The 11,914-nt window shown below is 39.0% G+C and overlaps 1 protein-coding gene across 2 annotated transcripts; it reads right to left on the reverse strand.

The window, feature by feature from the left end:
• Positions 1 to 3,960: 3,960 nt before the first annotated feature.
• Positions 3,961 to 11,710, reverse strand: FGG (fibrinogen gamma chain). Of its 2 annotated transcripts, XM_065904652.1 has the most exons (10): positions 11,636 to 11,710; positions 11,489 to 11,533; positions 11,108 to 11,291; positions 10,903 to 10,996; positions 9,536 to 9,666; positions 9,100 to 9,233; positions 8,007 to 8,191; positions 6,271 to 6,548; positions 4,602 to 4,771; positions 3,961 to 4,097 (listed from the first exon to the last, which is right to left on the reverse strand). In XM_065904652.1, the coding sequence occupies exons 1-10, from the start codon at positions 11,708 to 11,710 to the stop codon at positions 4,083 to 4,085; spliced, it is 1,311 nt and encodes a 436-aa protein (XP_065760724.1). In that variant the 3' UTR covers positions 3,961 to 4,082. The 2 variants fall into 2 exon arrangements, with proteins under 2 accessions (XP_065760724.1, XP_065760723.1); XM_065904651.1 differs by lacking the exon at positions 3,961 to 4,097 and having other exon boundaries at positions 4,563 to 4,771.
• Between the last annotated feature and the right edge of the window lie 204 nt (positions 11,711 to 11,914).

The raw sequence follows: 11,914 nt of genomic DNA on the forward strand, positions 1-11,914 counted from the left end.
AGAAAATCAGAAACTTTGGACTTGTTTATATTTATTTTGTTTATTATTTTATTAAATTTTATAGATAAGTTGGAGGAGGACAAATACATACAAATAATGCATGTTTGTCAAGACTGCATTCTATTTAAGATGTATATGCATATGTACTTTTACATACTTGACACTGTAAAGTTGTTTTTCATCTTAAAGTTTCACATTTATTTAGTAAATGCTTCTATGTTCATACAGAGATATTATACATAGGTAATCATTGCATTCTATTCCATTGTACTAATAAACCACCTTGCTTGTTCATTTTTCCACTGTTAATATTTTCTAAATTTCCCACTGTTATTAAGTATTTATTTAGTATTTAAATAATTATTTACATTTCTACATAGAGATATTTTCTTTTTCAAAAATAATTTTCTTCAGATAAATCACTGGAGTGATATTGTTATACTAAAACTTATTAATATTCACATAACTGTTATATGAAAAAATAGCTCACCCAAAGAATTTTAATATTCTCAAGGGTAGAGTGTATGCATTCTGCATTTAGAGGTGGTTTGGAGCATGATCTTTTTTTTTTTTTTTGGATGTTAGTTCTAAGAGGTCTTGTAGGTCTTCATAGAATCGTTCAACTTCAGCTTCTTCAGCGTTATTGGTTGGAGCATAGGCTTGGATTACCATGATATTAAATGGTTTGCCTTGGAAATGAACAGAGATCATTCTGTTGCTTTTGAGATTGCATCCAAGTAATGCATTTCAGACTCTTTTGTTGACCATGATGGCTACTCCATTTCATTTAAGGGATTCCTGCCCACAATAGTAGATGTAATGGTCATCTGAGTTAAATTCACCCATTCCTGTCCACATTAGTTTGCTGATTCCTAGAATGTCGACATTCACTCTTGCCATCTCCTGTTTGACCACTACCAATTTGCCTTGATTCATGGACCTAACATTCCAGGTTCCTATTCAATATTGCTGTTTACAGCATCGGACCTTGCTTCTATCACCAGTCCTATCCACAACAGGGTGTTGTTTTGGCTTTGGCTCCATCCCTTCATTTTTTCTGGAGTTATTTCTCCACTGAACTCCAGTAGCATATTGGGCACCTACTGACCTGGGGAGTTCCTCTTTCAGTGTCCTATCATTTCGCCTTCTCATACTGTTCATGAGGTTCTCAAGGCAAGAATACTGAAGTGGTTTGCCATTCCTTTCTCCAGTGGACCACATTCTGTCAGACCTCTCCACCATGACCCATCCATCTTGGGTGGCCCCACACGGCATGGCTTAGTTTCATTGAGTTAGACACGACTGTGGTCCGTGTGATCAGATTGGCTAGTTGTCTGTGATTGTGGTTTCAGTCTGTTTGCCCTCTGATGACCTCTCGCAACACTTACCATCTTACTTGGGGTTCTCTTACCTTGGACAAGGGGTATCTCCTCATGGCTGCCCCTCCTGGCCTTGAATGTGGAATAACAGGCAACTTTGGCTTTGGAATACAGAATGAAACAGGGCAAAGGCTAATAGAGTTTTTCCAAGAGAATGCACTGGTCGTAGCAAACACCCTCTTCCAACAACACAAGAGAAGACTCTACACATGGACATCACCAGATGGTCAACACCAAAATCAGACTGATTATATTCCTTGCAACCAAAGATGGAGAAGCTCCATACAGTCAGCAAAAACAAGACCAGGAGCTGACTGTGGCTCAGATCATGACCTCCTTATTGCCAAATTCAGACTTAAATTGAAGAAAGTAGGGAAAACCACTAGACCATTCAGGTATGACCTAAGTCAAATCCCTTATGAATATACAGTGGAAGTGAGAAATAGATTTAAGAGACTAGATCTGATAGACAGAGTGCCTGATGAACTATGGACTGAGGTTTGTGACATTGTAGAGGAGACAGGGATCAAGATCATCCCCATCGAAAAGAAATGCAAAAGGGCAAAACGGTTGTTTAAGGAGGCCTTACAAATAGCTGTGAAAAGAAGAGAAGCAAAAGGCAAAGGAGAAAGGGAAAGATATTCCTATTTGAATGCAGAGTTCCAAAGAATAGCAAGGAGAGATAAAAAGGCCTTCCTCAGTGATCAATGCAAAGAAACAGAGGAAAACAACAGAATGGGAAAGACTAGAGATTTCTTCAAGAAAATTAGAGATACCAAGGGAACATTTCATGCAAAGATGGGCAAAATAAAGACAGAAATGGTATGGACCTAATAGAAGCAGAAGATATTAGGAAGAGGTGGCAAGAATACATAGAACTGTACAAAAAGATCTTCATGACCCAGATAATCACGATGGTGTGCTCACACCTAGAGCCAGACATCCTGGAATGTGAAGTCAAGTGACCCTTAGAAAACAAAATGATGAACAAAGCTAGTGGAGGTGATGAAATTCCAGTTGTGCTATTTCAAATCCTGAAAGATGATGCTGTGAAAGTGCTGCACTCAATATGCCAGCAAATTTGGAAAACTCAGCAATGGCCACAAGATTGGAAAAGGTCAGTTTTCATTCCAATCCCAAAGAAAGGCAATCCCAAAGAATGTTCAAACTACCACACAATTGCATTCATCTCACACGCTAGTAAAGTAATGCTCAAAATTCTCCAAGCCAGGCTTCAGCAATACGTGAACTGAGAACTTCCAGATGTTCAAGCTCGTTTTAGAAAAGGCAGAGGAATCAGAGACCAAATTGCCAACATCCGCTGGATCATCGAAAAAGCAAGAGAGTTCCAGAAAGACATCTATTTCTGCTTTATTGACTATGCCAAAGCCTTCGACTGTGTGGATCACAACAAGCTGTGGAAAATTCTGAAAGAGATGGGCATACCAGACCACCTGACCTGCCTCTTGAGAAACCTATATGCAGGTCAGGAAGCAACAGTTAGAACTGGACATAGAACAACAGACTGGTTCCAAATAGGAAAAGGAGTATGTCAAGGCTGTATATTGTCACCCTGCTTATTTAACTTATATGCAGAGTACATCATGACAAACGCTGAGCTGAAAGAAGAACAAGCTGGAATCAAGATTGCTGGGAGAAGTATCAATAACCTCAGATATGCAGATAACACCACCCTAATGGCAGAAAGTGAAGAGGAACTAAAAAACCTCTTGATGAAAGTGAAAGAGGAGAGTGAAAAAGTTGGCTTAAAGCTCAACATTCAGAAAACTAAGATCATGGCATCTGATCCCATCACTTCATGGGAAATAGATGGGGAAACAGTAGAAACAGTGAGAGACTTGATTTTCTGGGGGCTCCAAAATCACTGCAGATGGTGATTGCAGCCATGAAATTAAAAGATGCTTACTCTTTGAAAGGAAAGTTATGACCAACCTAGATAGCATATTAAAAAGCAGAGACATTACTTTGCCAACAAAGGTCCGTCTAGTCAAGGCTATTGTTTTTCCAGTGGTCATGTATGGATGTGAAAGTTGGACTGTGAAGAAAGCTGAGCACCGAAGAATTGATGCTTTTGAACTGTGATGTTGGAGAAGACTGTTGAGAGTCCCTTGAACTGTAAGGAGATCCAACCAGTCCATCCTAAAGGAGATCAGTCCTGGGTGTTCACTGGTAGGACATGCTGAAGCTGAAACTCCAGTACTTCGGCCACCTCATGTGAAGAGTTGACTCATTGGAAAAGACCCTGATGCTGGGAGGGATTGGGGGCAGGAGGAGAAGGGGACGACAGAGGATGAGATGGCTGGATGGCATCACCTACTCGATGGACATGAGTTTGAGTAAACTCCGGGAGTTGGTGATAGACAGGGAGGCCTGGCGTGCTGCAATTCATGGGGTCGCAAAGAGTTGGGCATGACTGAGTGAGTGAACTGAACTGAACTGATGGTTTTTAATGGTCAATAAAAGGTACTACATATCTAGTCTTAGGAAACAAAATATTTATTGAAGTGGTATGTAGATAAATTATCACCGGCATAAAACTGTTAGTGGAGTTTTCAACATGGGTTCTTTTTACTCTTAAAATGAAGTGAGGCTTTGCAAGTCCATTGTCCCATAGGAAAAATATTATCTTTTTCTTTTCAGATAAAGTTCTTTAAAAAAGTAAATCACTTTTGAAATGGTCTTTTATACGTCTCCAGCCTATGATCAAAACAAAAAATATATTAAAAAGATAAAATTATCTCCATTAAAAAAGAATAACTAAATAGGAATGATCTAGAGGTAATGAAATACTTAGACATTTGAATTCCTCAAGTCTGCTCATGTTATATTAGTACATACTAATCTATTTTTAAAATAATTTAAAAAATCACCAAGACACAATTATGTGTGATCATTAAAATGCAAAATATCACAATGAATTTATTATATATTTAGTAAATAAGCTAAAATATTATTTTATCAAATAAAGAAATTTATAATAACTCTGTGTTTAGTAACTTGGGAATACAGTCCAAAGTGAGTTTTAATTGCCATTCAGGGCTAAATATCCTTAAAGAAAGACATAAAATTAATAAATACAGTAAGAGAAAATGAGAAGAAAATTTCAGGAAAGTTTCTGAAAGTCTGTAGGTTAACAGAACAAACAGCTCAGGGCAAAATGACTTAGTCATATTCTATTTCAACGTGATGTTCTGCTCCGACCTGTTTGGCTCCCCCCAGATGGTGCTGCTGTCCTTCTCCAATGGCGATTCTGTTAAACGGGATTATCTTCATGGTGGTTTTCTTCATTGAATACCACCGGGATTTCCAGGTGGCCCAAATAATGCCATTATCATAACCATTAGGAGTAGATGTTTTTGAGTAAGTGCCACCTGAAACAAACCATAGATCTGCATATCACCACTCCTGAATCTCCTCCCCTCAGAAAGTCCATGAAGAGCTGTCTATTATGAAGTCCACTCTCGTTTACATCAGATTTATAGTGCTAGCTACTAAATGAAAATATCCATAGAGAGTCAAATTCTTGATTTATAGTTGGGATAAACTTATTATTAAACAAACTTTATACCTGTATTGTGTTTTCTGGCCACACTCATAATTTAAATGAATTCACTGCTAACAGGGTTGAAGTTAAGTGAAGTCGCTCAGTCGTGTCTGACTCTTTGCGACCCCGTGGACTGTAGCCTACTGGGCTTCTCCGTCCATGGGATTCTCTAGGCAAGAATACTGGAGTGGGCTGCCATTTCCTTCTCCAGGAGATCTTCCCGACCCAGGGATTGAACCCAGGTCTCCCGCATGGTAGGCAGACGTTTACCGTCTGAGCCAGCAGGGAAGTCACTAACAGGGCTAGAGCCCCATATTTCCCTAATTGGTCTCTCCTTAAGCTAAGTCATGCTAGACTCTGCTATTATGGACCCTCTTCCTGAAAACAGGTTAGAATGGCAGTCATAATTCGTCATCAGTTGGATTCAGGTCACCTGAAAGCACAATTTTACTGGAAAATATTGGGCTTCCCAGGTGACACAGTGGTAAAGATCCTGCCTGCCAATGCAGAAGACATAAGAGATTTGGGTTTGATCTCTGCATCAGGAAGATCTCCTGGAGGAGGGCATGGGAACCCACTCCAGCATTCTTGCCTGGGCACCTTCCTTGAGAACTTTTTCTAATTACATGGTTTGTTGGTGCAAAGATAAGTTAGGTTTTGAAAACATGTGAAAACCGAAAGGTAAATGTATGTAGTTTTAAGAGGATTCCAAGTCACCTCTTGGCTAGGATTGCTCATTTAATGGGTAAGGACTTCCCCATGCATACCTGCTGGGGAATTCCAATAGTTTGTTAGTAAGTAAAACCAGTGCTCAGAACTACTCCAGCCTCAGAGCAAACTATAGCTTGCCCTCCCCCTGTGCTAAAATAAGTAGCTACACTCCTCAGGCTGGATTTTTCTCAAACTTTCATGGGCCTGTAGACTCACCAATATATCCCTGCCCTTCACTTAATTCTTCTAGACACTGCTCACTGATTCTATCTGACACCAGCTTATGGGAAGCTGAGCCAGGCTATTGTGTTAACAGTATAGACATGGCAATGTTAGTCCATCCAGATAATATATAGGGTAAGACTAGAGGAGACACCATAACCCAAAGTATCAACCTTGATGGAAGCATCATGAATATCACTGCATAGTTTGCAGCAGGTGGATTTTCTGTAGAGGGCCAAATTCAGGTATAAGCTAGAATTATCCAATTCTGGCTTAAAATAAAGAACTGTATAGCAAGCTCCCAATATCTTTACTAATTATTTCTTATATTTATTTCCTTTTATAAAAATATAGATCATACATAAATTCATGTATTAAGAAAGAAAGCCATACCTTGATAATAAACTCCATTGAGGTGGCCAGCATGACATTTGTTCATCCACCAACCAGATCCATCCTGTTCAGCACAGTTGCCATCATACTTATCATTGTCACTGTCCCAGGTACTGAACTGCATGCCATTATGGGATGTGAAAAACTTGTCACTAGAATCATCGCCAAAATCATAGCCATCAAATGCATCTCCAGCATCTCCACCAATGAAGTAAGCATATGTCAGGCGGTATTTGTCATTTTCACCTGTTACCTTGAACGAAGCATAGTCTGCAGTGCTACAAAGAAGGGAATAGAGATCTTAGACCATGAGCCTTATAGGTCATCTCAGAAGTTCCTTCTTTCATAGGACAGTTGTTAGGAATTTTAAACTTTGCTTCATAAGTCTGAAATGTGTTCACTGAACAAAATTTTTCACAAATCTGGCATGGGATAACAGGTGTGGGGAACAGTCTCAAGGTCATCAGCACCACCCAGGATGGGTCTAGAAGCTTTCAGGACATCCAAGGGAAAACTAGAAACTTCAGCTATTGAATGCTTTTTGCCTATAGTATCCTAATATCTAACCCAGATATATTGATGAACCTAATTTCACATTTTCCACTTCTATCTCAGTATGTAGCACGTACACACAGTTCTTATAAACCACATTAATTATCTGAAAGTGAGTGACTATTAATTTATGCAGCAAGCTGAAAGGAGCTCTGGTTCCACTAGTCACTCATACCATCTAAAGGCTGAAGTCCCTTTAGGGTTTTTTCTTTCTGAAGGAAGTGTGGGAGTGGCAAGGAGAGTTTCCTTGAGCATCACATAAAAGAAATGACTCCTGTGTGGCCCACAAAACATGAACTGTAGGATCAGAGAGAGATTCTCCCCTGGAAAATAATTGTAAATGAAAGCCAGAATTCTATGGAGTGCAGGGAAGAATGGGCCTTGGTGCATAAACAGAGACTTCCAGAAAACATTGAGCTTCCCTGATCTCTAGGACTTAAGAAATGGGAGATGTTCTCATAGGAGAAGGTCTAGTGACTATGGTATTATACTTTCTGGTTAAAAATTTTAAAAGTAAAAATACACATTTGGGCACAGACTATATTTCATCATGTCATAGACATAACAAGAGGGTTGGATATTGTTTTCAATTTCAATGAGGTATACAACATTTAAAGTGCCCAGACAGCTCTGTGCATAGAAGGAACTCTAGCTCACCAAAGGTGCCAGCTGATTTCATTTTAAGGTAGCTCCTGGATTTAATTGACTGGACTTGATTCCCAGTCATTAAACACTGGGAAATCTGAAAAAGCTAGATTACTTTCCATCTAGGATAGCAGCTAAGAAGGTGGGTTATAAAAGGTAAACTACCTGAGTTTAAATCCAATGGATGCAACCTTGGAAAAGTTAATCTGTAAAATGGAATTAATAGTAATTCCTGCCTCATGAGCTATTTGAATTTAAGTTATAATTTCATGTGCAATTTATGGTACATAAATGCTCAGGAAATATTAGCTATTGTTTTGTATGATTCCAGAGTAAGTGAATTATACTAAAACACTCAGATCCTGCCTGAATGGGACCTAGCGCCTTGGAGTGCCCAAGAGCCAAACTGACTTCTGGGGAACATAGTTGAATGTGCTCTTCACATCTGTCAGACTGTTTTCCCCATTATTCTGCTGAGAGCTAGCAAGAGCATACTCCAGGGTGTCTCTACAACCAAAGTCAGAAGTCCTTGATAGTACCTGGTTCTGCCATTCCAGTCCTCCAACTGTATTCTTAATACATAAGGGATGGTAGACTGTGTGCTTATCAAATGAATCTTCTCATTTCCCAGCCAAAATTCTGTGTTTCCAGTAGGAGACAGATGTCCAAACCCTTCTTTATACTGAATCCAGTTTTTCTTGAAATCCACACTGCCGTCAAGCCTCTAATTACACAATTGCACAGGCAAAAGGAGAGAATGTATTATCGGTGCACAAAAGGAAAACGTTATAGCCATTTTGGCCAAAACATGGAGCCTATGATTTCATCATTTACCAAGTGACCCTGGGCTAGCTGCCTGTTTGCTCACCTGTCTCTTAAATGGGAATAATGACGCTTACTTCTCAGGAATGTTTCAGGGATTACTCCAGAGAATGTAAAAGTGCTTAGAAGAGGGCCTGGCACATGATAAAATGTAACCTACTAGTAGTTTTGAAAAGACTCCTAGAGGGCTTCAGAACATCAGCTTGATGTCGCTGATTCTTGTACTGACGGTGGAAAGGTCAGCCTATTGCTCAACCTGTGTCTACCAGCTAAGCTCCCATCACTCACTTGCTCTTAGTGCCCCCTGCAGCCTTAGCTGTAACAATGGTCAAAGGTAAACAGAGTGTAAGAGGATTTGCAGTGGATGCCTGGGGCTAGCAAAGGCTGCAGAGGGACCTGGTCATGGGACAGCCTGACTGCATCCTCTGGCGGACACCATCTTCTTGCGATGGGCAACCCTGGGTCTTGATGTCAATGTCGAGAGGTCCCTCTGTCACTGTGAGATTGTGATCATGTGCCATCATGAATGTACACAGCAGGGCCAGCGTAGTAGAGAACCTATCTCAGTACAGAGTGAAATCAGACTATATTCTGACTCTGTTACTTATTAGTCATGTGACCTTGGGCAAGCTATTTGACCTTTTGTGCCTAAGTTTCCTTCTCTGTAAACAGGAATAAGCAGGCCAAAACTACCACAAAGGAAAGTTGTGAATGTTTTTGAATTAATTTCCACAAGGTGCTTGGAAAAGTGTCTGGCATATGGCAGAACAATCAGGTGTCTATTACATACACAGGGTGGGGGAAAAATACCTTCTGAAACACAGTCCATCCATTTCCAGACCCATCAATTTCACAGTAGACTAAGAACTGCTGCTTAGCTTTCAGAGGTCTGATAAAGTAAAGTCCACTCTCTTTGGCCCCCTTATTGGCAACCTCTTGGCAATCTGAAAAAGAAGAAATTTTTATGGTGGTTTGAAATCCAGGTAAGATTGTGTCAGCCTTGAAAATGAAAATTTTAACATGTCAGAAACTGTTCATTTCCTGAGAAGTATTTTCTTATTTCTCAATCATTATTCCTTTCAAAGTAAATGTTCAGCTACTCAAGAAAAGTCAAGGCAATTAGACTGTTTATATTTAATGGCTAGACACTGTCCAATGTATTTCTATATATTCTAATACATACAATCTCCTTTACTTTTTATATCTGCTCGGATGAACTTAATCTCATTATAAACCTTTCACTTACCTCTCCCAGTTACATCATGTATTTTCACTGTATCTTGACAAGGCTCTTGACACTTTGCTTCAAGCTGGACCACTTTCTGTTTTAGGTTATTGATTTTTTGATTATTTGAGTTATACATTTCCTGCAAAAATCTACAAGCAAAATAATAAGATAACAGATTATTCTTTTCAGATGAATAATGTTGTATATTCTTTTAAAAATACCACCTTATTTTCTCAAGAATTATTTCCTGACAAATTACTCCATTCTTGGAAAAAGTTTAAAATGATATTAATAAATTGAGGTGAATTAAAATTCTAAGCTTTTTTTGAAAAGAAAATAACAAAGTCCTTGCCAATAGACCATATCACTGTAAGTGGTCATTCTGATTTTCGTTTCTGCATAAAAGGCAACAGATAATAAAGTTCACAAGTGATGAGCCTGATAAAGACAACCTGGCGATTATTCTTAGGACAATACTCTTAGGGAAGGAAAAGCTCTGTTTAGAAACTCACACATGCTAAAACATTATTCCTTTTCACTTGTGGATTTAATTGAAGATCTATTTATGGACTTCAGTCTATAACTTACATGGGAAAAGTATCTGGGGTATCATCTTACATAAAATAAAACAACAGATATTTTCCCTTTCTTCTTAATGTTTCTGTTTACACAACTTCAGAAAAAAGCTGGGGAAAGTGAAAAATCCTGCTTTTGTAGTTTCTCACAGGGCAACCTGTTCATATTCAGAAATGATAGAAAACTATTATGCACATAGACTGTTGTCTCTGAGATTCTGGATAGACAAACTATTTGACCACTTTTTTCTCTACTGCACCTTGGACATTTTCTGCACTATAGTCTCCCTTCAGTCTCAACGATGGGCAATAATCAAATCATAATGCCAATAATAATGACAATAACGATAATAATAGTATCCCTCTGCTACCAAAAAGAGGATAAATCCCTTCTGGGCCACTTCTCCTCAGCCACCATTTATCTCAATTTCTTATGCTACTTTTAGAACAACTTAGGATAAAAATTGAGGAAGAAACTAAAATTGCATCTGAGACCCAATGTTCAGAAAATCTACAAGTTCCTGGGAAGTTGTTAACAGAGACATTTTACTTTCAAGAGAAGAGAGGTTCTGTGCAACAGGCAGCTTTACAATGTTTATCACACAAACTTGTCTCTTAAGGCAAGTTTTGTTTTTTTTTTTTCTGCTCTACCTTTCAATGTCATTTACCAAGATCATTCCTATGTTTCTGCTCACAAATTCCTCGCCACCCATTTGTTGACACTTTTATAAAAAGAATTTTATTTTCAACACTCAAATTTCCATCAGTTTGAATTTATGTGGAAAGCAAACTAAAACAAAAACTGCTTACCGAATTGTTGATTCATGTGTTGCTATCAATGTTTCATATTTCATAACTTCTTCCATCATTCTCTTGGAATTCTTGGTAGCACTCTCTATGTTATCTGTAATATGGCATCAGAGATATAAAAATACATAAGCAAACAGAACCACTGAAATAACAGCAAAATAACTTCATAGATGACTTTCTCAGGCAGAGGTGGTTAGATTCTCACTTGGCTTTGATGGTTCATCAGGGTTATAGCTGATTTGGATTGCTTTGACCAGCTCTCTGGCTTCTGATGTTTTGTTCTCAACCTGATATAAGATGCCTTCCAAATTTTGTAGATCCTTGTCTACACTGGTTTGGTAATTAGACAGGAAATCTGCAACTCCACAGGTAGTTGGGCAATAACTACCCTGAAAATACAATAATGTGATTAAAAATTCTGATAAAAAGCTACATGAGATCTATTAATGAAAATAGGTAAAACCTAGACTATGTTTTTAAAAAGTCTAAACTGCCAAAAGATATTTGCTAAAGAATCTCTTATAAGGAATAAAACTTCCCCTGCCCACGTCCAGTTCAAACCCAGAGAGAAACAAAAGTGACTTACAAATCTTTCATCTAAGATGCAGCAGTTATCTCGGGTAGCAACATACTAGAGGAGGAAAATACAGAAATTTCACTTGCTTATCGGATATTTTCTTATTTTTAAGCTTTCCGTTTAAAACAAATAACATTTTGTAAACAGCACACTTACTGCCAGACATGCTGAAGAGAGCAATGAAAGAATGTAGAAGTAGATTACACTCGGAGGGTGCGAGGACCAACTCATGGCGTCGGCGGGCCCTGGGCTCCGAGCCTGGAAGGTCAGAACTGTGACTCTCGGGGCTCGAATCGTCCCTTTATTTAAGCTCCAAGGACGGTAGGACCGCCAGTGGCTGAAGCCGATCACGGGGCCTTCTTACCAGAAGGGCGGAACATCTTTCCCGTCTCTTCCCCATCCTGGCCCCGGACCAATGTTCAGTCCGGTTCCCAG

This window comes from Muntiacus reevesi, chromosome 13, assembly GCF_963930625.1.
Source record: "Muntiacus reevesi chromosome 13, mMunRee1.1, whole genome shotgun sequence".
NCBI classification, from domain to species: domain Eukaryota; kingdom Metazoa; phylum Chordata; class Mammalia; order Artiodactyla; family Cervidae; genus Muntiacus; species Muntiacus reevesi.

Coding starts and splice junctions, on each gene's coding strand:
- FGG (XM_065904651.1), bottom strand. CDS start 11,710: ATGAGTTGGTCCTCGCACCCTCCGAGTGTAATCTACTTCTACATTCTT. Junction 11,534..11,635: donor TCTCTTCAGCATGTCTGGCA/GTAAGTGTGCTG, acceptor TTCCTCCTCTAG/TATGTTGCTACCCGAGATAA. Junction 11,292..11,488: donor GCATCTTAGATGAAAGATTT/GTAAGTCACTTT, acceptor TTGTATTTTCAG/GGTAGTTATTGCCCAACTAC.